Source organism: Pongo pygmaeus, chromosome 5 (assembly GCF_028885625.2).
Source record: "Pongo pygmaeus isolate AG05252 chromosome 5, NHGRI_mPonPyg2-v2.0_pri, whole genome shotgun sequence".
NCBI classification, from domain to species: domain Eukaryota; kingdom Metazoa; phylum Chordata; class Mammalia; order Primates; family Hominidae; genus Pongo; species Pongo pygmaeus.
In genome coordinates this window covers 61147853-61171968 of record NC_072378.2, presented here as the reverse complement: position 1 = coordinate 61171968, position 24116 = coordinate 61147853, and the positions used below count along the sequence as shown (strand labels likewise).

Here is a 24116-nt window from a genome sequence, read left to right as displayed (position 1 = left end):
ATGCAATTGCCATCACATCTCCTTCTCTGACCCTGCTGCCTCCTTCTTTCTTTTAAAAAGACATTGGGCACAGCTGGGTAATCCAGGATAATCCCTCATCTCAAGATCTCTAATTTAATCACACCCATATAGTTTCTTATGTATAATAACATATTTATAGATTCTTGGTATTAGAACATGGACATCTTTAGGGGACCATTATTCAGTCAGTGATCTGTAACACTACTTGTGTCAAATGTCATTTTAACATACACAGGAGTCTGTTAATGGATTCTGGATTCCATTGCTCTATTTGTCTATCTGTGCCCCAGGACTGGATGCTTCATACTGTCATAATTAACACAGCTTTATGATGAATCTTGATATGTGAAAGGAATAATTCCTGACTTATTCTTTTGCTTCTGAATGGTTTTGGCTGTTCTTGGGCTTTCACTTTTTTAAACAAATTTTAGAACCAACTAATAAGTTGATCCAAACCCTATAGTGATTGTAATTAGAACTACATTGGATCTGCATATGAAATTTAGAAGACTAGGAATCTATATGCCATTGGGAGTTCCTATTTATGAACACAATATATCTCTCAACAAAATGTATTTTATACATGTTCTGTAAAGGTTTGAACATCTGTGGCTAAATTTATTTCTAGAAAATCTAGTTTTTAAAATTCCTATATAAATGATATCTCCTTTAAAAAAATTATCTAATTATATGCTGCTGGCATACAAAAATACAATTAACCTTTTTTGTATAACAGCACCTTGCTAAGCTCTCTTACTAATTCTAATATTTTTATGCAAACACTTTGTTTTCTATGTATATAATTATATAAATGACAATTTTTTTTACTTTCTTATATTTATAATATTTATCTTGTCTTAGTAGAGTGTTTGAGTCATTGGTGCTGAATAAAGTGTCAAGAATGTGCATCTTTACCTTGTTTATGATTTTTTAAATCAGTAAATCTACTGTTCCTATGAATTTTGAATAGAAGCCTTCTATTGACTGATGATGTTTCCTTTGTTTTTCAGATGATGTGAGTTTTTATAATGATTAAGTTTAAATTCTATCAAATCATTTTTCCAAACAAATAAAATGCTAGCCTTTTTCTCCATTAATTTGTTAATGGGTAAATTACAATTAGAGGTTATAAATCTTAAAATACTTGTATACCTATGATAAATAAAACTCAATCTTGATGTATTTTGTACATACAAGAAGACTTGGTTATGATACTATTTTGCCAAGTGGGTGTTTTCATGTCATTTTTTTTTTCTTTTATGGGTGGCTTTGGTCTATACATTTCCTTTTCTGATTTGGTTTTGGTGTGAAGGTTATATTCTCCTGCTGAGTTCTTGGATATTTCTCCATTTTTTTCTCTGGTGCATATATTGGAATGATACATTTCCTATAAGTCTAGAGAGATCCCTTTGTGCAACTAATGGGACTGGTATTTCTTTATAGTACATTTCATTATGATTTTATGCTGATTTTATTTTTTAATACATTTTATTGTATATATTTAAGGTATACAACATGATGTAATGGGATAATATAGAGAGCAAAATGTTTACTGTAGTGAAGCAAACTGACGTATCCATCATCTCACAGTTACCCATTTTTTTTTTAGGTTTTGTGGCAAGTGCAGCCAAAATCTACTTAGGATGAAATCCAAATACAGAACAATTTTATTACCTATAGTCTACATGGTGTACACCAGGGGTCCCCAATCCCTGGGCTGCAGACCTGTACTGGTCTGTGACCTGTTAGGAACCGGGCTGCATAGCAGGAGGTCAGCAGCTAGCAAGCCAGCATTACCTCCTGAGCTCCACCTCCTATCAGATCAACCCTGGCATTAGATTCTCACAGGAGTGGAACCCTATTGTGAACTGCGCATGCAAGGGATCTGGGTTTTGCATTCCTTATGAGAATCTTAATGCCAGATGATCTGAGGTGGACAGTTTTATTTCAAAACACCCCTACCCTCCTCCACCACAACCCCCACCCTCCTCCACCCCCACCCCTACCAGTGGAAAAATTGTCTTCCACGCAACTGGTCCTGGTGCCAAAAAGGTTGAGGATTGCCAGTGTACACTCTGTCTCTAGACTTGTTCATCCTACATATCTCCTACATTTTATCCTCTGGCTTACGTTTCCTTATTTCCACCCCAATCGTGGTAAACAGTTTCATTTTCTTGGTATCATTTTTTCAGATTCCATATATAAATGAGATCATCCACATTTTCCTTTTTGTGTCTGGCTTATTTCACTTAACATATCGTCCTCCAAGCTCATCCACATTGTGGCAAAAATGGCAAGATCTCATTGTTTTTCAGGCTGAATAATATTCCACTATATTGTTTCTTTATCCATTTGTCTGTCAGTGGACACTTAGATTGTTTCCATATCTTTAGTATCATGAATAATGCTACAATAAACATTAAAGTGCAGGTATCTTTACAAGGTGATTTTTATTTCCTTTGGGTATATGCCCAGGAGAGGGATTGTTGGGTCATATAGTAGTTCTATTTTTAATTTATTTAGAAACCTTCATAGGATTTTCTGTACTGGATATACCAATCTACATTCCCATGGGCAATCTACAAAAAGTACCCTTTTCTGCTCACTCAAGTCAAAATTTGGTATCTTTTGACTTTTTGGAAATAGCTATCCTGATAAGTATGAGGGTGAGGTGGTATCTCATAGTGGTTTTGATTTGCATTTTCTTGATGATTAATGATGTTGAGCATCTTTTCATATACCTGTTGTTTATTTTTATGATTTCTTTTAATAAGTGTCTATTTAGATCTTTTGCCCATTTTTAAATCGGTTTTTCTGCCATTGAATTGTCTTAATTCATTACAAATTTTGGATAATAACCCTTAGTAGATGTGTGCTTTGCAAATATCTTTTTTTCCCAATCCAGAGGCTGTTGTTTCAGTTTGGCGATTGTTTCCTTTGCTGTGAAGGATTTTTTTAGTTTAATGCAGTCCCGTTTATTTGTTTTCACTTTTGTGGCTTGAGCTTTTGGTATGACATCCAAAAATTCTTTATCAAGGCCAACTTTCAGAGGTTTTGAACCTATGTTTTCTCAGAAATAAATCTAAACATACACAGTCAACTGATTTTTTTTTACAAGGGCACCAATAGAACACAATGAGGAAAGGATAATCTTTGCAATAAATTGTGCTAAAAAAAAAAACGCTGGATTTCTATATGCAAAAGAATGAAATTGGACCTTTATCATATATCATATGCAAAAAATAACCCAAAATGGATGAGACCACAATGTAAGAACAGAAACTATGATGTTATTTCAAAAATATTTTACATGAGTTTTTATTCTTTCATTTTGTTTTTCACATTCTCAATTAAAATGCTATTTGCATACAATGAAATAATAGTTCCTAAGAGTGCAGCTTGATAAATTTTGATAAAAGTATACCTATACCTCCAACAAATATAGAGCAATTCTGTCACCCCAGATATTTCCTTCATGCCGCTTTCCAGCCAGTTCAACTCCAGGCTCTGTTCTCAACAGACAACCACTCTTATGAAGTCTAACACCATATATTATTTTTGCTGCTAGAATTTTGTAATAGTGGAACCTAACATAATGTATTCTTTTATATCTGGCTTCTCAAATGTCTGTTAGATACATCCAGGTTGTTGTGTCAATCAGTAGCTAGTTCCCTTGTGTTTACATATAAACTTGTTTGTCCATACTTCTAGGATGAGCACTTGTTTACATTTGGCTTAATGGTGATTGTGAATAAAGTGTCATGAACATTCACGTGCAAGTTGTTTTATGAACATATGTTTTTAATTCCCTGGGATAAATACTTAGCGGTTAAATTACTGGATCATAGTGGAACTGTAAGTTTAACTTTATAAATAACTGCCAGTCTTAAAATGATACTACTGTATCATTTTAAACTGCCAACAGCAATTGCACTAGTAATTACACATCTTCATCAGCATTTACTATGAGTTTTCTTTTGGTTTTAGCCATTCTGGGGTATGTATATACATGTGTGTGTGTGAGATTTACCATTGATTCGATGGAGTTCTTTATAGATTATAGATATTAGTCATTTTTCAGAAGTAAGGAGTGTTTTCTCTCAGCCTGTGGCCTATCTGTTCAATTTTTTAGTGAGTGTTTGCATCAGTAGGGCTTTTTTTACTCACCCTTTTTTTTTTTTTTTACTTTAAGTTCTGGGATACATGTGCAGAATGTGCAGGTTTGTTATATAGGTGTACACATGCCGTGGTGGTTTGCTGCACCCATCAACACGTCATCTACATTAGGTATTTCTCCTAATGATATCCCTCCCCTTACCCCCACAGGCCCTGGTGTGTGATGTTCCCCTCCCTGTGTCCATGTGTTCTCATGGTTCAACTCCCACTTATGAGTGAGAACATGCAGTGTTTGGTTTTCTGTTCCTATGTCAGTTTGCTGAGAATGATGGTTTCCAGCTTCAACCATATCCCTGAAAAGGACATGAGCTCATCCTTGTTTATGGCTGCATAGCATTCCATGGTGTATATGTGCTGCCACATTTTATTTATCTAGTCTGTTATTGATGGGCATTTGGGTTGGTTCCAAGTCTTTGCTATCGTAAATAGTGCTGCAATAAACATATATGTGCATGTGTCTTTATAGTAGAATACTTTGTAGTCCTTTGGGTATATACCCAGTAATGGGATTGCTGGGTCGAGTGGTATATCTGGTTCTAGATCCTGGAGGAATCACCACACTGTCTTCCACAATGTTTGATCTAATTTACACTCCCACCAACAGTATAAAAGCATTCTTATTTCTTCACAGCCTCACCAACATCTGTTGTTTCATGACTTTTTAATAATTGCCATTCTAACTGGCACAAGATGGTACTATCATCAGAATGAACAAGCAACCTACAGAACAGGAGAACATTTTTGCAATCTACCTATCTGACAAAAGTCTAATATCTGGAATCTTCAAGGAACAGAAAAGACAAATTTACAAGAAAAAAGAAATATCATCACAAAGTGGGTTAAGTATATGAGCAGACACTTCCCAAAAGATGACATTTATGTGGCCAACAAACATATGAAAAAAAGCTTATCATCACTGATCATTAGGGATTTTTTTGTAGTGCTCTTTGCTTTCTAATTAAGTAATCTCTTCCTAGCCCAGGTTCACAAAGGTTTTTCTAATGCTTTCTTCTTAGAATCTTTATAATTTTTGTTGTCACATATAGTTCTATGATCGATCTCAAAATAAGATTTGCCTACATGTGAAAGAGGTCATGAAAGGTTTTTTTTTTGTTTCCTTTTTTGTTTTGTTTTGTTCTTTTTCATACTGATATTCAATTGTTTCATTACCATTTGTTGAAAACACTTTACTTTTCAAATTTGGTTGCTTTGGCACTTTTGCTGACAATAAATCAACCACCTATGTATAGTCTTTTGGGGCATTATACCATACCATATCTATTTACCTATACATACAACAATCCATACTCCAGTAAAAACATTGAATAAAAGGGGTAAGAGCAGACATCTTTCTTTTTATCCTGGACTTGGGAAAAAAACTGAGTTTTATACCATTAACTATGGTGTATTTCTTACTGAGGGATTGTGGCAGAAAGAGAAGAGAAGAGAAGAGAAGAGAAGAGAAGAGAAGAGAAGAGAAGAGAAGAGGATCGGAGAGGAGAGGAGAGGAGAGGAGAGGAGAGGAGAGGAGAGGAGAGGAGAGGAGAGGAGAGGAGAGGAGAGGAGAGGAGAAGAGAAGAGAAAAGAAGAGAAGGAAAGAAAATCTCTGATACAGAAAGCAATTTTACTTAGTCTTACTTATCATTGTTCTTTATGTTCCCAAGATAGTTTTTCATGCATTCTATGTTCTTTGTATTTTTAGTTTAATCAACGAATTATGGCACAAATTATTACCTCGGTCATTCAGTTTGGTAATGTTCCTTTTAGTAGCTAACGTAAATGCTTTCATAACTGCTCTTAGTTCACTTGTTCTTATTTATGTTTCAAGATGATTAAGCAAATTATGTGGAACCCCAGAATTTTTTATTTAGACAAAGTGTTTTGTATATATGCTTTATAAGTACTGTTTTTTAACTTTTATGTGCTCATATCTTTTATTTACTAAAACAACTCTTTAATATAGACAATGTAAGATTGAAGAATAATTGAGTCCCTTTATTCCTGATTATGAAAGTTGTAATAGAAAGTTATGGTCACCAGACAATGCTTAACAAACTTGAATATCAAATTTTATTTTAGATACTGATTTAAAGCATTTATTTTAAAATATTGATTGTAAACTTTTACAATTTTGAAGGTTTATAGACTTATGTTACAATCATCTCTTATTTCAATAATATAGTTTGAGAGAAAAAGCCTTTAGAAATTCTGGAAAACAGCATGATTCTCCTTAATTTCTTTCCTTAATAAATGATTCATTTGATTATATATGTAAATGATATTTTCAACATACTTTTCACTTTAGCATTCTTTTAAGAAGAGATACAGCTTTTAAAATGAGTGTTAGATTAGATATCTGAAATGGTTTGGGGTGTGTGTGTGTGTGTGTGTGTGCGTGTGTGTGTGTTTATGGCATGACTCTCTTCTCAGTGGTAAAGTTTGAAAAACCTATAACCCATCAATTACTCTTGGTGCAAATAATCACTTTATTGTACCTTAAAACAGACATTCTATTGATTTTGTTTCCTAGTTCAATTTTGTGGGGAAATTGCTTGGACCAAGAGGAAACTCCTTGAAGAGGCTACAGGAAGAAACAGGTGCTAAAATGTCTATCCTGGGCAAAGGATCAATGAGAGATAAAGCTAAGGTACTGAATTTTGAATCTAATATTTAACACATTCAGGAGGTTACCTATAACACTGATGGCCAAATTTACAAGCATGCCTGAACTGCTCTTTCACCATTTCCTGTGATTTCCATTTCCTGGGATCACCCTGTGTCACTTCCTGCTATCTCCTCTGTCTTCTTAAATATCAATTATTGGCCTCCCTTCTTTTTCTTTTCAGAATGTATATTCTATATTTTCATTTTCTTTAGTCCTTTGTGTAGGTTACTGTCACATCTTTTCACTTTTTCTGTGTCCTCTGTAGAATGTTTCTATATGTCTGTGTTCATTTTCTTTAATTCCCTCGCTGGTTCCTTTTTCTTCCTTCAATCATATCACCTAATAACATCCATTGTATCATTCTCTCATTTTATCTCTCTGCTCTATTTCACTTTGATCCTCTTACCTGAAGAAATTTCAAATACTTATCTGCAAATCTAAGAGAATCCTGCTTATTTCTTGAAATATTTCAATGATATTAAACAACTCACCTGACCCCCAAAAGAACAATAGGTTAAGAGATATATCAAGTTTGATGTTTGAAATGATTTATTTCGCATCTGTACTACATTATTTCTTATTTTATAAAGTGTTAGCAATTTTCTCAGTGTTAGAATTCAGTGTTTGGGAGAAATGACAATTTGTAGAGATTTATTCCAAAAGGATCTTTGAGGATTCACTGCAAAAGGCTGGATGTGTTTGGTAGTATCATTTGACCAGGCCGCACTTTTATGACTTGGTAATGTTATTATGGAGAATGAAATGTTCAAATATTTATTTTTGACTATGAGAATCCTTAGAAAATTGCTCAGGAGTCCTGTATCTGTGTTAATGAGACATATTAAATGAGGAAATTTATAGTGTGAAATGTCACTGAACTGGTGAATATATCACACATAAAGTATCTTTACTGTAATAAGTCTACATTAGGAGTTTTAGCAAAACTATTTGGGTGCTTTCTTAGAATGGTTCAATAATCAACTGTAGAAAGTCACAGATGGAATGATTTTTACTAGCCGTTTCTTTGGGATAACTTTTGATTACTCTATACTGTGTACAATTTCAGCAATGACTATATTCTTGCCAATCCTCCTGCCTCTAGATTCTCTGACTACACTTAAAATAAATATTACAAATATTTAAGAGGTGAGCACACCAGCATCTAGACATGAGATAAGCTTTTGTCCCTGCCACAAGTTTAGATTTTCTTTATATAGGAGGAGAAAATGACACATAATTACCTATTCCTGTACTTTCATGTATTCTTTAATATTGTTTTTGTTATGAATTTCCCAAATACTTCATACTGTTATATTATAAACTTCATATTGTGTGTTTTTATGGTCTCATACATTCTTTAAGATTTCAGTTTGTCATCATCTCCCCAGTATGGCTTCCCTGAACTCCTATAATAGGCTAAGTACTCTTTTATCACTTAATGTATTTTACTGCATCTGTTTATCTCCAGGATGGAGAACTGTTCTAGTTAGCTTTGCACATGCAGAATCTCCATGTAGTATTTCTACATCTTTTAAAACAGATGGATGCATATTTTTAGTTCTCATATATTTGGACATTTTTTCCCGTTCATAAAGTTTTAAACTAAATTTCTTTTTCCCTGTGAGCATGTTAGGTACCAGCAAAAGTATTGGAAAATCCAATAGGAAACAAATTTGCTTCTATTAAGTTTCCATTAGGTTTAATTTACTAATATTACCTGTTACTTACAATTCAGTTTCTGATTACTCTTTGTGTGATCCATCATGTTTGACTATGATTTGAGTGTTTTCACTTTTTACCAAATTAAATAAAATAGCATATTAAATAATAATAATACATTGCACTGCAAAATATTTTTTAGAATTAAGATAAGGCCTTTTTTTCTTTTTTTTTGTTCCAGTTGCTTGCTTTTGAATGATAAGGTCTTAACTTTCTCAAGTATTGGACACCTAGCTGAAATAAAATCACAGGCATGGATATGAAAAATTTACCTTAGTAAACACATAATTTAAATAAAAAATAAATCCTTGGTAAATTATTGATTATGATGCTGTTATTTTGCCTCTCTGCATCATGACATGAACAGGAAAGAAGATTTTACATAATTTTGTTTTTTCTGATTATTAAATAAATCACATGGGATTGTGCAATAAAAGTGTATATGTGTACATACATACAAACCAGCATATGTTCATGCATTAATTATTTATTGAACACATTTTATGTAATTCACAGTTCTAGTTTATAGTAATGAATACAAGGTCTTCCTCTCTTAGAGTTTACATTCCAATGGGAAAGACAGATAATAAATACATAAATACATTTTATACTTTTAGGAATTGATAATTTTTATGGATTTAAATGAAACAGAAGCAGGGAAAAGAGGTTAGTGGTGTTGGGAGCAAATTTTGATACAGTGATCAAGTAGAAAGAACACTGGAAGATGAGAAGGAGCCAAACATGGAAATATCAGAAAGGAGAGAGAATGCCAAGTGTGAAGGCCCTGAGGGAGAATCTGTACTTTATGTATAACCATAGCTATATCTAAAACTATTGTGACAACTATAGCTATATATTAATTTAATAAATATACTTATTCCCCTTTGGCTACCATCTGATTTCTTTATAGTAAAACTCCTGGAAAGTAATTTGCAATCACTGGCTCACCTTCATTCTTTGTTGTTCCCCTCCTCCGTCTCTGTGACTGGATCCTCTTGTTCCAGACCTCCAAGCCCAGACTTAGTCTTCAGATTTCTTTTTTTCCTTCATGTTCTTATAGCACCAATGTGCTCTGAACCTCAAATTTACGTCTAGCCTCCAGTCTCCCCCTTAAGTGCTAGATGCTAAATTTATATATTTACCTACTCAACATGTCAATGTGGATGTAACAGGCATTGAAATGTGATATGTCCAAGGACACATATATACATATACATAAGTATGTATGGGTATGTATGTTGACAAAGACTCTCCTTGACCAAACTTTAGTCAGGCCTCTCAGAATCCTCTTCTCAACTTTGCCTGACTTTACAAAGATTAGCCATGTTTAAAATTTAGATCAGCAAGTATTAAGAAGTTCAACATGCAACTGCCAATCTTTTTATCCAACAGAAAAACTAAATAACTGAAGCCACATGAGGGGCTCCTTGTGTGCTTTACAAAGCCTGGGCCAGCACTCTTCTCTGTGGTTTCATGGATAGGTGACTTTGCAGGATATATTGTTTAATAAACATGTTTGCTTCACCTTTATAAGACATGATAATGCAGATTGCTTTTCTATGTTGGGTATGCTGCTAAGGTACTACACAATGTATGTCTCTTTTCTTTTTCTTTCTTTTTCTTTTTTTTTTCTGACAGCGTCTCATTCTGTTGCCCAGGCTGGACTGCAGTTGTACTATTGTGGTGTGATCACAACTCACTGCAGCTTTGACCCACCGTTGGGCTCAGGGCTCGAGTGATATTTCCACCTCAACCTCCCAAGTATCTGGGACTACAGGTGAACGCCACCACACCTGGTTAATTTTAAAAATTTTGTAGAGATGGAGTCTCTTTTTGTTGTCCAGGCTCGTTCTGAACTCCTGGATTCAAGTGATCCTCCTGCCTCAGCCTGCCAAAGTGCTGGGATTATAGATGTGAGGCACTGTGAGCACTTAACGGGGAGACTGGAGGCTGGACATAAGACATTCAAAGTATGTCTTAAACTTGATCTTTACTTCATGATAAAAGAAGATATTTGGTTGTGTAAGTCAGGGAAAAAAAATCAAAAATATTTATTCCATATCTATTACTTCAAGAATAGATTCAATATTATGCTATATAAAAAGTATTAGACATGAGTCACAAAGCTTGATATTTAATTAAACATATTGACCAGTGTAACTTTTTTTAAAAAAGTTAAGAAAATAACAGTCATTCGGATTAGTAGGTAGATAGAATGACAAACTCATTTCGTTTTGTTTTTGTGGATCTAATAATACTTCTTAATCCTTACATAAGAAAATATGAAGTATTAAGATTTGTTTCCAGATCATTATAAAGTTAACTGCATCATATAGAAAATAATTCTAGTGGTATCTAATAAGAAGATTCAAGTTTAATGTTTTTCTTTGTGTTATCTTGTGTTGGGGAAACATTACTTTTTGTTTAGTTATACCTAGCCAATAACTCTGTAAGCAGAAAGAGAAAACGAAAACAAAGTAAAATATAATAATATTAAAGGTAATACCAGTAGCAAAATCCTACCATATAGTCATGACTTCTTTCTCGTATTGGTCAGATCCCACAATATATGAACTCACATCCTACTTAAGCCCAGCCAGGAATGCTTGCACAGAAGCTACATTTTAAATTGTGAGAAGAAAAAGTATTCTTAGAGAAATCTAGAAAGGAAAATATACAGCATGTATGCAATATTTCAAAATACCTCAGGAAATTAACTAGCAGTTTAGAAAGTTCTTTAAAGTCTAAGTCCTTCATATACCATATGGCCAGCTGGTTCTTAACAACCACACAGCTGCTGGATTCACTGGTAGTTGCTTCTGAGCAATCTTCAGGGTAACTTACTGTAGCTTCAGATAGATTGTTGCTATTTTTGGGGGTGTTGATGGCAAAGACTGGTGAGGGAGAACAGAGGAAGCAGTGGTTCTACAAGCTTATTTTTGAAAACTGTGACAAATAAACATATTCTCTCTAAGAAAAAAGGTTAGAGGGGTTAGAGAAAATCAGACACTAGCTGAACACACCCAGACAAGAGTGAGGAAAATAGGAAAGCTTGAAAGCAAATTTCTTAGACTCACCTATTGTCCTTAAATGGAAATCACATGTTGTGAACAAATTATGTTGTAATGAAAGGTATTTTGGCATTTCTGTTAATAAGCTTGGCTGAAATTATGAAATGGGGTATTAAAGCAGTCTCATGATTATATGTTAAAAGTACAGTGCTGTTTGGTGGATTTTTATTTGAAAAATGTGTAATACTTCTCAAGGCAAGCTTTTATGTCTTTGATGCAGTAATAATGTGCAGTTTCTATTCTAGAATATTTCTTCTGCATTTGGTGATGACTACTTTAGTAAATTCTTTCTGATTTCATGGCAAATTGATTTTTATCAACAATAAAATCAACAAAAAACCTTCAAAGAGATGTGGCTGCCTACTGGGCAATATGGGTGTGAACCTAGCACCAGCCGTCTCTCATCTGGCTTCTGGGCTCTGCCTAACATCAAACAGCATGATAGTCTCTCAAATCCTGAAGGGGTGAAGTCATGCTCATTGCTTGTCAGTCAGGCTGTGACTGGTTACATAGACTCCTATTTCAACTCTTTAATATCTTGAACACCAAAGCAGTTTATAATCCTACAAAATCAAGAGCCCAGACACCCTGACTTTCATTTTAGCTGTGCCTCTAATGAACTGCACAGTAGATCAACAACATTTCTTTCTCGACTGGCCTTCTGAAGAAAAGAATGCCTAACTCATTTTGACTTCCAGCAGAGTTAAAGGAATCAGCATAATAACTTGCTTAAATATCATTTGTGTTTGTGAAACATAAGCAGAGTATTATAAAATATAGATAAGTGGAATTGTATTTATGTTTGATTCATTCAACTTTTCTGTTTCTCTGATTTGAATTTTAGAATAGGAGTAATAGACTGAAAGGTCCCATCTGAACCATAGCTCTTGTGATAAAAAAACATTGTGTTAAAATATATATATTTGTGGGAATACAATGAAACTTATGTTGCAATATTTAACCAATAGATTATTTCAGTATGTGCTATATTTGGAATATACATGACCAAACAATTAATTAGGTTTGATTTGAAGAGTGAAATATATCATCATATTTGTGAGACAGTTTCTCAAATTAGCATCTTCATCTTTTGATGTATGAATAATTTATCGTTCAGTGTAGTGTGCCTGTGACCTTAGAAAGAAAAAAGCCATAAAGCTATCTGGGCTCAATTTCTTCATAAGCTTCAATGACAGGATATGGGGTAGTAATGTTTTATGAATTTTGAATCAAAGTTACATATTATCTTAAATCATTGATTTCCTCTCATCTGATTTTATTCACATCTAGACAAATTCCTTTTAATTTTTGTAATTAAGACCTGCTCCTTGGAAACTTTCAGGGACCTAATGACACAGCCATAAACCAAGTTTTATATACAGAAAACATGTTATTAATGCTACTTGTATAGTAACTTGTCCTCATTCTCACTTGTGACTCATTATTTGTACTGTACCCTTATTTCCCTAGAAGAGTGAAATGAGAGAATCACAGAATCAGGGTCTCTCCCACCATATTGTAAGACGTTTTTATTTATTAAGCTATTAAAAAAGAATGTATGAAAATAGAAATTTTTAGACATTTTACAATTTATAAACCAGAATTATAATGATGTAGTTCTTTTCTACCACTGAGGATGGTCTATTATTTTAGGTCATAAGCTTTACTGCTGATCTGAATTTTTTTTTCTTTTTTTATTGAGACGGAGTCTCATACTTGCTGCCCAGGCTAGAGTGCAGTGGTGCAATTTCGGCTCGCTGCAACCTCCACCTCCTGGGTTCAAGTGATTCTCCTGCCTTAGACTTCCAAGTAGCTGGGATTACAGGCGCCCGCTACCATGCCCTGCTAATTTTTGTGTATTTAGCAGAGACAGGGTTTCACCACGTTGGCCAGGCTGGTTTTGAACTCCTGACCTCGGGTGATCTGCCTGCCTCAGCCTTGGAAAGTGCTGGGATTACAAGTGTGAGCCACTGTGCTTGGCCTAAAAATATTATAGTAAAAGTACAAATAACCAATATAGAAAGGGGCCAGGTTATATATCTGGACAATATTTTAAATTTCACATTCTGTGGAACTTTTGAAAATGGCTGCAAATTATTTGACGTTTATTTTAGAGAGAGATGAATAGGGTCCAATTCTCTTCCCCTTGAATCTGGATAGTTTCAGTGACTTGCTTGTAACCAATAGAATGCAGAGTAATGTTGGTTTGTGATTTTGGGGTCTACATTGGAAGAAGCTGTGTACCTTCTTTCTCATTTGCAGAAACACTATGTCTTGGAGTTTAAAGCTGCCTTGAAAGGATTCTGAAAATCCTGATGCTGCTTACTGTGAAGAAAGCCAAAATTACATCGAAAGGCCATGTATAGGTGCCAGTGGGCAGTCCTACTTGAGTCCAGCCTTTGAGTCATCTTAGTTCAGGCTTTACACATGCGAGTAAAGAATTCAGCAAATTATTCCAGTCCTTAGCCATTTGAGTGATCAGCTGCTCAAGTCTTCCTATCTGTGGCCCAAAAAATCCTGGAGCAGAGATGCAAGCTGTATTCATGGTACACTACCTAAATTTCTGACCCACAGAAACCATGTATATGATAATAATATTAAAATCATTATTTTAGACCACTAAATGTATCATGGTTAGTTATGCAACAATAAATAACTGGAACACATTACTACTACTTTATATGTAAAATTATATTCTCTTTTTGCATTTCTGCTGCCTTCTAATGGTGATAAGCGCAGATTGATCATTTCTAGAGGGGTGTGTGTGTGCGTGTGCGTGCGTGCGTGTGTGTTGGGTGTTTGTTTTTAGTTTAGTTTTGTTCTGTTTTGTATTGTATTGTATTTAGAACTTATTTTGAATTTGCCTTTCCCACTGTCAAACAATTGAAGCACATGTCAACATTTTATTTAAAACTTGTCAAAGAAAAGGCTGCCAAGAGAGGAAATTCAAACATTTCTTCTTGGTAGAGATGTTTTATGAGATACTAGACATCAAATATAGAAAGCTCTAGCTTAAAAAGCATTAGGTTAGTCATAAAGCTGGTTTAAAGTCTTTCTGCTTTTGGATGTCTGATTTAATGTCACAAGACTCAAGGTTAATTGGGCGGGTGATTCCAGTTTCTCTGTAAGTCTTCTGAATTTTACTACAACTTGACAAAGCAAGTGTTCTAGCATTTTACCAGGGATGCTAGACGGATCCCAAAAGGGTAAGTAAATGGCACAACACAGAAAGTACTGCCTCAGACCAAGACTGGGAGAGTTTTTATTTCTTAGTCCCTCCTTTTGAACATTTTAGATTGTTGAAGATTTATCTTGATCAACAAAATGTTCAACATGGTATTTTTGTGGGGAGACTATTAACTGAGTTTGTTACATCATTAGTCATTTCTCACATTTTATTAAAGGAAGAATTTAGATATGAGATCAGTTTGTGCAATACCTAGACCAAGATTACTGGGAATATATGTGCCCATTACATGATTTATTTTAACCAGATTGTTATATTAGAGAAAAATGAGACAATCCAAAGGCAATTAAGTTTAGAAATATATATTTGTATACTATTAATATATATTTAGTACCACATACATATTATTTAGCGGATAAGCTCTCTCTCCATACATACATATATATATATGAATTTAGAATGAAATTCAAAATTGTATGAAATTCTATATATATATATATTTCTGCTGTCCTCTAATGGCGATCAATGCAGACTGATAATTTTTAGAGGGGTGTGTGTGTTTGCATGTGTGTGTGTGTGTGTGTGTGTATGTTTGCCTATGTATCTATATAGATATGTACATGTTATTTTATTTAATAGAAAGCACTGATCAACACATAAAACACCCATAATTGTATAGCAAACAAATCTAGAGCATGTATAATTTCTCAAGTTCTGTGTTGCATATTTTACTTTTTAAAATATTAAGATTTGCTTATTTTTTTTATACTGGATTCTATCTTTGCTTTGCCTACAAATTCAGTAACCAAAGCAAAGACCCATATTAATAAGTTACTGTTCTAGTATAATTGAATATTAGAAAGAAAATTTACTTAAATAGCTTTATTTTGCTTATTGTAACATATAATACATTATTAATTAATGGGTAATTTTAATGTCAAACCCTGTGGGAATGGTTATTGAAAAAGCAAAATAATAATGATATTTAATCTCTTAGAAAAATCTTTGATGCAAAGGTTGTTGTTGTTATTATTTGTATGGCTTTAGAAAGATCCCGTTAAGTGTTTATTTTAATAGTTGAAATGACCCTAATATAAGCCATGTTTTTTAAAGAGAAACTTGGACAACTTGTTCTAGCATAGCTTGGGGAATTTGGAGATACAGTTAAGAGGATAATGGGCCCAGAGTGGGAATGTTAACGAGAAAAATTCTGCACTTAACTCAAGTGCATCATCAGCACTAATTTAGATTCTGAATTTCATTAGTTGCAGTGATGTTTATTTGACAGTGTTCTATTTTCTTACCAGTTTTTTGAATTCACAAGTCATTCAAAAGTTGAATAGTAATCTATTTTTATCAGTCATAAATATCTGAATCATTCCTTAGTTGAATAGAGTTGTCATGAATGCTTGAAAATTTATTTGGGCTCTTCACAATCATTGTTAAACAGTAGAAAACTGTTTTCTGGCTTTAGTTAATGACACTAAATGGAGCTCAAAGAAAGACCAAAAAAGAAAAAAAAAGAAATCAGCAGCTTCTCAATCTAATGAATAACAACACTGCAGAGTTTACTTTTAATTGTTTTCTGGGTGTATGGGTTCACCAAGAGTGAAGTCAAAAACACTGAGGAAAATGAAATGCCAGGGATACAAATAAAAATTTACATATTTTGCTGTAAACACAATTGATTGCACCACTTGATTTTTTTGCAACAGGACAGTGTTTTATGCAGTTCCAGGGATGCTGATCACGAGGCATTTCATGTGAATGGTGCCTCTGAGTTGTTCCATTGTGGCAGTTAAGCCAGTCATAGAAACAAGCATACCAAATGCCAGTAAAGGAAACACATTTATGTATCTTTGCTTCATATCTAGATATTAGAAATCACTAACACCCATTATGAATAGATTTCCTTTTAAAATATTATATGCAAAGTAGTTTACTCTTTGCATATTTTTGTGCAAACAGCATCTTGTTTTAATTTTGAAAATACTAACATTAAATTTCTTTGCTTTTTGAGGTCAGAGTTTTGAGATGGACAGTAATCTGTTATGCCAGTATTCTTGCATATGTTTTTTTCAGATAAGGAATCCTTTAGCTATAGGTATGTAATTGCTAGCATCTACAATTTTAGCATCACTATAGGGTTTTTAAAAAAGGCAAACAAAATGTGAGTCTTAATTTAAAGAATTTGGAACATTTCCAGAAGCTGTGATGTTTACATTTCTAAGCGTGTAATGCCCTCTATTTGCTGCTTCCTGTTCCTCAATAGTGGCCTTACTGTTTTCTCTTTGTTTTTAGGTGTTTTGCAGTATTTTATTTCTATCATTAAACTCTTATGGAATATTTTTTCCTAGTCTTCATTTTCTTTTTTTCACCTAAAAATTTTAAGCTAAATAATTATCAGAGTATTTTTTTTTCAGAATTTGAAACACCAAATGACTCTCATTTTTATTTTCTTGAATGTGTGAGAGATTTTTGTTTTCTCAGCAACACCACCAATATCAGATTCACTCAAATCGAGTCCTTTAAGACAACAGTCACTCCTACCTATACAGGAATATAAATGATGCGGTATAAGATGGCAAGCCATTAAAAAACAGACATATCCTACCTGTGCTGAGTTAATATTTTCAGGATTCCAGTTCTATAAATTTTAGATTTCAAAGTCTTATCCACATTTTATTTAATACTAATAATCTAAAGAAACTATGTAGAAACTTGTATTATGATGATGATTATTATTATTTAAGAAAGATTTTATAATATGAGGAAGGCAAGAGTATGCTTTGTTGGCAACTCTATAGCTTTAACATAATAATCTGGGGCATAAGAATTAAACTTGGGCAACATTCAGTTTCAGAATATTATGAGGACAACTGTGGGGTTCTGTTAGTTTCCTTCATCTGGTCTGAGGAATAACCTATGTACTTTTATGTCATAATACTCATAGTAAATTAGTTTATGCAATCTTAAAGCTGGCAGAAAACCTAAAGATACTAGTTTAATTCTTTCATTTGTATAGCTGTAATATATTGTTGCCCATGAAACAGTAATTTGCTTGAGATTACTGGGCAATTACTAGGACATATTTAATTATTGGGTGTGAAAAACCCCAAAACATAAACAAAACATAAACATTTTATGAAATCAGCTTGCTTTCACTAGTAGATTAACATCAAGGAACCAAAACATTGGAAGAAATACACTTTTCCAAGCCTTCTCTTGATGTTTCTTTAACTATTGCAACCTAAGTTAAATAAGTAGAAAACGGATCCAAATTACTTTTTTTTTCTTATAATTTTAGGCTTAGAGAATAAAAGTGCAGATTTGCTACATGGGTAAATTGTGCGTGTTACGGGAGTCTGGTGTACAGATTATTTTGTTAGACAGGTAATGAACATAGTGCCCGATAAGTAGTTTTTTGATCTTCACCATCCTCCAACCCTCCACCCTCAAATAGGCCCTGTATCTATTGTTCCCTTTCTAAATTACTTTAAATATTGTAAAATTACTTATAGGACATAGAAGATTGAGTTGACTGGTTCATTATAATATGGCCTCTATAAAGTTGAGTGGTTTAGATATGACTTATTCACAAAATGTTGCTATCCAGCCTCTCTTCTGTTTGCCGCAGATGATGTGCACCCTGTACTCAGGGTGCCTAAGTCAACAGTTTACATACTTTGATTTGACAGCTCTCTGCAAATAGTGAGGTACAAGCAGAGAAACTAGATCACCACTTCTCTGCAACTCTAGCCCCACCCTTAGGAAAAGACTTGGAGCAACATGGGCTCTTCTGGGAAATCTTCATGTCTAGAGCCTGGAATATTCGTTTTAGGAGGAGAGAGTTTCCCTATATAGTTTTGTAGGTTAGAAATTGATCAAAGTGTATTTAACTGCACATCTAATGAAGAATTTTTGTCACATTGCTATAAATTATTAAGTTGTAAACCAAAAGTGCCACCTTAGTGCAGATGTTCCCTCTTTGACCATTAGTTTTATTAAAATGACCAGAGCCACGCTGTTACATTTTTAGAAATGTTTTTACTTTAATTGTTCTGGGCACATAGGTGTATATATTTATGGGGTACATAAGATGTTTTGATACAGGGATGCAATGAGTAATAATCACATCATGTAAAATGGGGTATCCATCCCCTAATGCATTTATCCTTTGTATTACAAACAATCCAGTAATACTCTTTTAGTTATGTTTAAATGTACAATTAGTTTATTATTGACTATATTCACCCTGTTGTGCTATCAAATACGAGGTCTTATTCATTCTTTCTATTTGCTTTGTACCCATTAACCATGCCTACCTCTCCCCACAGCCACTAATCCCTCCCCAGCTTCTGATGACCATCATTCTACTTTCTGTCTCCATGAGTTCAGTTGTTTTCATTTTTAGACCCCACAAATAAGTGACAACATACAATATTTGTCTTTCTATACTGGCTTATTTCACTTGGCATAATCACCTCAGTTTCCAACCATGTTGTTACAAGTGACAGAATCTCATTCATTTTTTTTGTGGCTGAATAGTACTCCATTGTGTATAAGTACCACATTTTCTTTATCCATTCATCTGGTGGTGGACACTTAGGTTGTTTCGAATTCTTGGCTATTGTGAGCCGTGCTGTATCTAACATAGAAGTGCAGATATCTCTTTGATATACTGATTCTTTTTTGTTAGGCTATGTACCCAGCAGTGGGATTGCTGAATCATGTAGTAGCTCTATTTTTACTTGTTTGAAGAACCTCCAAACTGTTATCCATAATGGTTGTACTAATTTACATTTCTACCAAAGGGGTACAAAGCTTCTCTTTTCTCCATATCCTTGCTATTATTTATTAATTATTGCCTGACTACTGAATATAAGCCATTTTAACTGGGGTCAGATGATATCTCATTACTCTGATGATCAATGATGTGGACACCTTTTCATATATTTGTTTGCTATTTACATATGTCCTTTTGAGAAATACATATTCTGATCTTTTGGACATTTTTAATCAGATTATTAGATTTTTTTTTCTTGCAGTACTATGTTCAGTAACAATGGTGAAAGTGGGCATTCTTGTCATCTTCCTGATTTGAGGGGAAAGGTTTTGTTTTGTTTTGTTTTTTCTGTTCAGAATGATACTAGCCATGGGTCTGTCATGGCTTATATTATGTTGAGATATGTTTCTTCTATACACAATTTTTGAGTGTTTTTATCATGAAGGAATGTTGAATATTATCAAATGCATTTTAAACATCAAATGAAATGATTATATGGTTTTTGTCCTTCGTTCTGTTCAAGTGATGTGTCGTGTTGATTGATTTGCATGTGTTGAACCATCCTTGCATGATGAATGATCTTTTTAATGTGTTGTTGAATTCGGTTTGCTAGTATTTTGTTGACGATTTTTGTATCAATATTCATCAGAGATATTATCCTGTGGTTTTCTTCTTTTGGTGTGTCTTTGGTTTTGGTATCAGGGTACTGGGCTTATAGAATGAGTCTGTTAGTATTCCTTTCTCCTCTATTTGTTGGAATACTTTCAATAGGATTGCTGCTAGTTCTTTAAGTGTTTGGCAGAATTCAGCAGTAAAAGCCATCGAGTTCTGGTCTTTTTTATTTATTTAATTTTTACGGAGAGACTTCTTATTATGGCTTTGATCTCATTACTTGTTGTTGGTCTTTTTAGTTTTGGGATTTCTTCCTGGTTCAATATTGGTAGGTTATTTGCATCTAGGAATTTGTTCATTTCTTCTAGATTTTCCAATATATTGGCATATAGTTGCTCTTAATAGCCACAAATGATCCTTTGAATTTCTGTGGTATCAGTTGTAATGTCTCCTTTTTCATCTCTGATTTTATTTATTTGGACCTTCTCTCTCTCTTTCTCTTTCTAAATATATACATATATATATTTGCTTAATTATTCTGGCTAAAGGTTTGTCAATTTTTTTAACTTTTTGAAAAACCAACTTCTTATTGCATGGATATTTCATATAATTTTCTTCATTTCAATTTCAATTATTTCTGCTCTCTTGATGATGGGTTCAAGCAATTCTCCTGCCTCAGCCTTCCTTTTGTTTGTCTTGGAAGGTCGTTATTTCTCCTTCATGTTTGCATATATATATATATATATATGGCTATATATATATATATATATATATAGCCAGATATACTATTATAGTATATCTTTTCTCTTCAGCACTTCAAATATGTTAAGCTAGTCTCTTCTGGCCTGTATGATTCCCACTGAAAAGTCTTCTGCCAGATGTATTTGAGCTCCATTGTACGTTATTTGTTTCTTTATCTTGCTGCTTTAGTAGCTTTACTTTATTCTTGATCTTTGGGAGTTTAATTATTAAATGCCTTCAGGTAGTCTTCTTTTGGTTAAATCTGTTTGGTGTTATATAACCTTCTTGTACTTGAGTATTGATATGTTTCTCTAGGTTTGGAAAATTCTCTGTTATAATGCCTTTGAATAAACTATACCCTTATCGCTTTCTCTACCTCCTCTTAAGACCAATAACGTTTTGCCTTTTTGAAGATATTTTCTAGAACCTATGGTTGTGGTTGTTTGTTTTTATTCTCTTTTCTTTTGTCTCCTCTGTTTGGGTATTTTCAAATAACCTGTGCTCAAGCTCACTAATTATTTCTTCTGCTTGATCTATTTTGCTATTAGAAGACTGACGTATTCTTTAGTATGCCAGTTGCATTTTTCGACTCCAGAATTCTGCTTGATTCATTTTCATTATTTCAATCTCTTGTTAAATTAGTCTAATAGAATTCTGAATTCCTTTTCTGTGTTATCTTGAATTTCACTGAGTTTCCTCAACACTGCTATTTTGAGTTCTGTGTCTGAAAGGTCAAATATCTCTGTTTCTCCAGGATTGATCTTTGGTTCCTTATTTAGTTCATTTGGTGAGATCACATTTCCTAGATGGTGTTAATGATAGTAGATATTCTTTGGTGTCTGGGCATTGAAGAGTTAGGTATATATTATAGTCTTAACTATATGGGTTGGTTTGTACCTGTCCTTCTTGAGAATGCTTTCCAGATATTTGAAAAGACTTGGATTTTGTGATATAAGTTGTTTCTGCTTTTGTGGGTACCCCAAGCCCTGTAATACTGCGGTTCTTGCAGACTCATAGAGGTACCATCTCGACGGTTTTATTAGTCAGGGTTCTCTTGGCGAACAGAATTAATGAAATATATATACATACATATATACATATATATACACATATATATACATACATATATATACACATATATATACATACATATATATACATATATACATACATATATATACACATACATATATATACATATATACATACATACATATATATATATATATATATATATATATATATATATGGGAGTTTATTAAGTATTAACTCACACGATCACAAGGTCCCACAATAGGCCATCAGCAGGCTGAGGAGCAAGGAGAGCCAGTCTGAGTTCTGAAACTGAAGAACTTCAAGTCCAATGTATGAGGGCAGGAAGCATCCAGCATGGGAGAAAGATATACTCTAGGAGACTAGGCCAATCTCTCTTTTCACATTTTTCTGCCTGCTTATAGTCTAGCTGCGATGGCAGCTGATTAGATTGTGCCTACCCAGATTAACGGTGTGTCTGCCTTTCCCCCCCACTGACTCAAATGTTAATCTCCTTTGGCAGCACACTAACAGTCACACCTAGAGGATTAATACTTTTTATCCTTCAATCCAATCAAGTTGACACTCAGTATTAACCATCACAATGGTCTTTGGCCAGATCCAGGAGAATTCTCTGGATTATCTGGCAAAGACTCTTGTTCTCTTCCTTTACTTTCTCCCAAACATGCAGAATCGCTGTCTCTCTTCTAAGCCACCTAAAGCTGGGATTGGAGTAACACAAGCACCCCTGTGGCTACCACCACTATGACTATTTTGGGTCAAACCTGAAGCCAGCAAGGTGCTAGATCTTGCCTATGGCCTTCTATAACCACTTTTTGGCTACTGCCTATGTTTGTTCAAGGCTCTGGGGTTCTACAATCAGCAGGTGGCAAAGCTCACCAGGTCTGTGTCCTTCCCTTCTGGGCGGTGATGACCCCCAGGCCCCAAGTGGGTGCAGAAGTATCAACTAGTAGCCTGGCACTAGAGTAAAAAACCTTATAAGTCTATCTGGTGTTCTCTTGTACTGTGGCTGAGCTGACACTCAACCCACAAGACACATTTCTTCTTACTCTTCTCCCTTCTTTCCAAAGGCAGAGGAGCCTTACCCATGGCCACTGCCACCACTGGCTCATGGTGTGTACTGTCAGACTACCATTGATATATTTCCTTAAGGCCCAAGGCATTTATTCAGCTTGTGGTGAATGCTTTCTGGCCTGGGACTCACACTTAGGCTTTTTTTTCTGGCCCAGGGAAGGTTGAGAAATGCCATGTTAAGATTCAAGTCCTGGAACTGGGGATCTCAGGAATTCACTTGGTGCTGTATTTCACTGTGGCCCACCTAAGGTACAGGACAAATTCCACCTTACTTTTCACTGCACTTTTTTTAAGTGGAAAAATTGCCCCACAGCTGCCACAACTGGGAGTGTACTGAGTCTCTCCTGAAACCAGCAATTCTCAGAATCCTACCCAATTTTCTTGATATTGTGTCTGAGTATCATTGCTGGTTATTCCGGGCTCAAGGCCTCTTTAGTTAGCAGGTGATTAATCATGCCAAGACTGGCACCTTTCCTTTAAGGCAGCAGGTCCCTGTCTGGCCAAAAAAAATTATCTGAGCCTCCCTCCACCCCTGGTCCCTGGTGAGCTCTAATCTGCTTTCTGTTGCTATCTTCTATCCTTTTCCTAGTATTGCATAAGTAGGCATATATTGACTTTTGTATGCTTTTTTCACTTAACTTAATGCTTTTGAGGGTCATCCCTGTTGTTGTGTATGTCAGTAGTTCATTGTTTTATGTCACTGAGAATTTCTCCTTCATGTGCCTATACCACCATTTATTTACTCATTCTCCTATTGATGGTAATTTAGATTGTTTCCAATTTGGGCTATTATAAATACGGCTACCATGACAATTTATATATGTCTTTGTATGGACATATGTTTTCACAGTAGAGTATTTGGGAATTATTCATCAAAAGTTAAAGCACAAGGACATTTATATAATCTTTTTTATTATTTTAATGTATTTATCACAAGACTGAATTTTTTAGAAAGTTAGAAAGTACTAATGTTTCGGCTAAATATTTACTCTGATTTTTGGTTTAGTTTAC

At 34.3% G+C, this 24116-nt stretch overlaps 1 protein-coding gene across 6 annotated transcripts in view; it reads left to right on the top strand.

The window, feature by feature from the left end:
- KHDRBS2 (KH RNA binding domain containing, signal transduction associated 2) overlaps positions 1 to 24116 on the top strand; it is a 678558-nt gene that overhangs the window by 252019 nt on the left and 402423 nt on the right. For all 6 annotated transcript variants that reach the window (XR_010126724.1, XR_010126723.1, XM_054492856.2 and 3 more), the window contains exon 3: positions 6728 to 6844. Coding sequence is in view for 4 of the 6 variants with exons in the window: in XM_054492856.2 (XP_054348831.2) it covers positions 6728 to 6844 (117 nt within the window). In the remaining 2 variants the exon portion in view is untranslated. The remainder of the gene's footprint in view (positions 1 to 6727; positions 6845 to 24116) is intronic.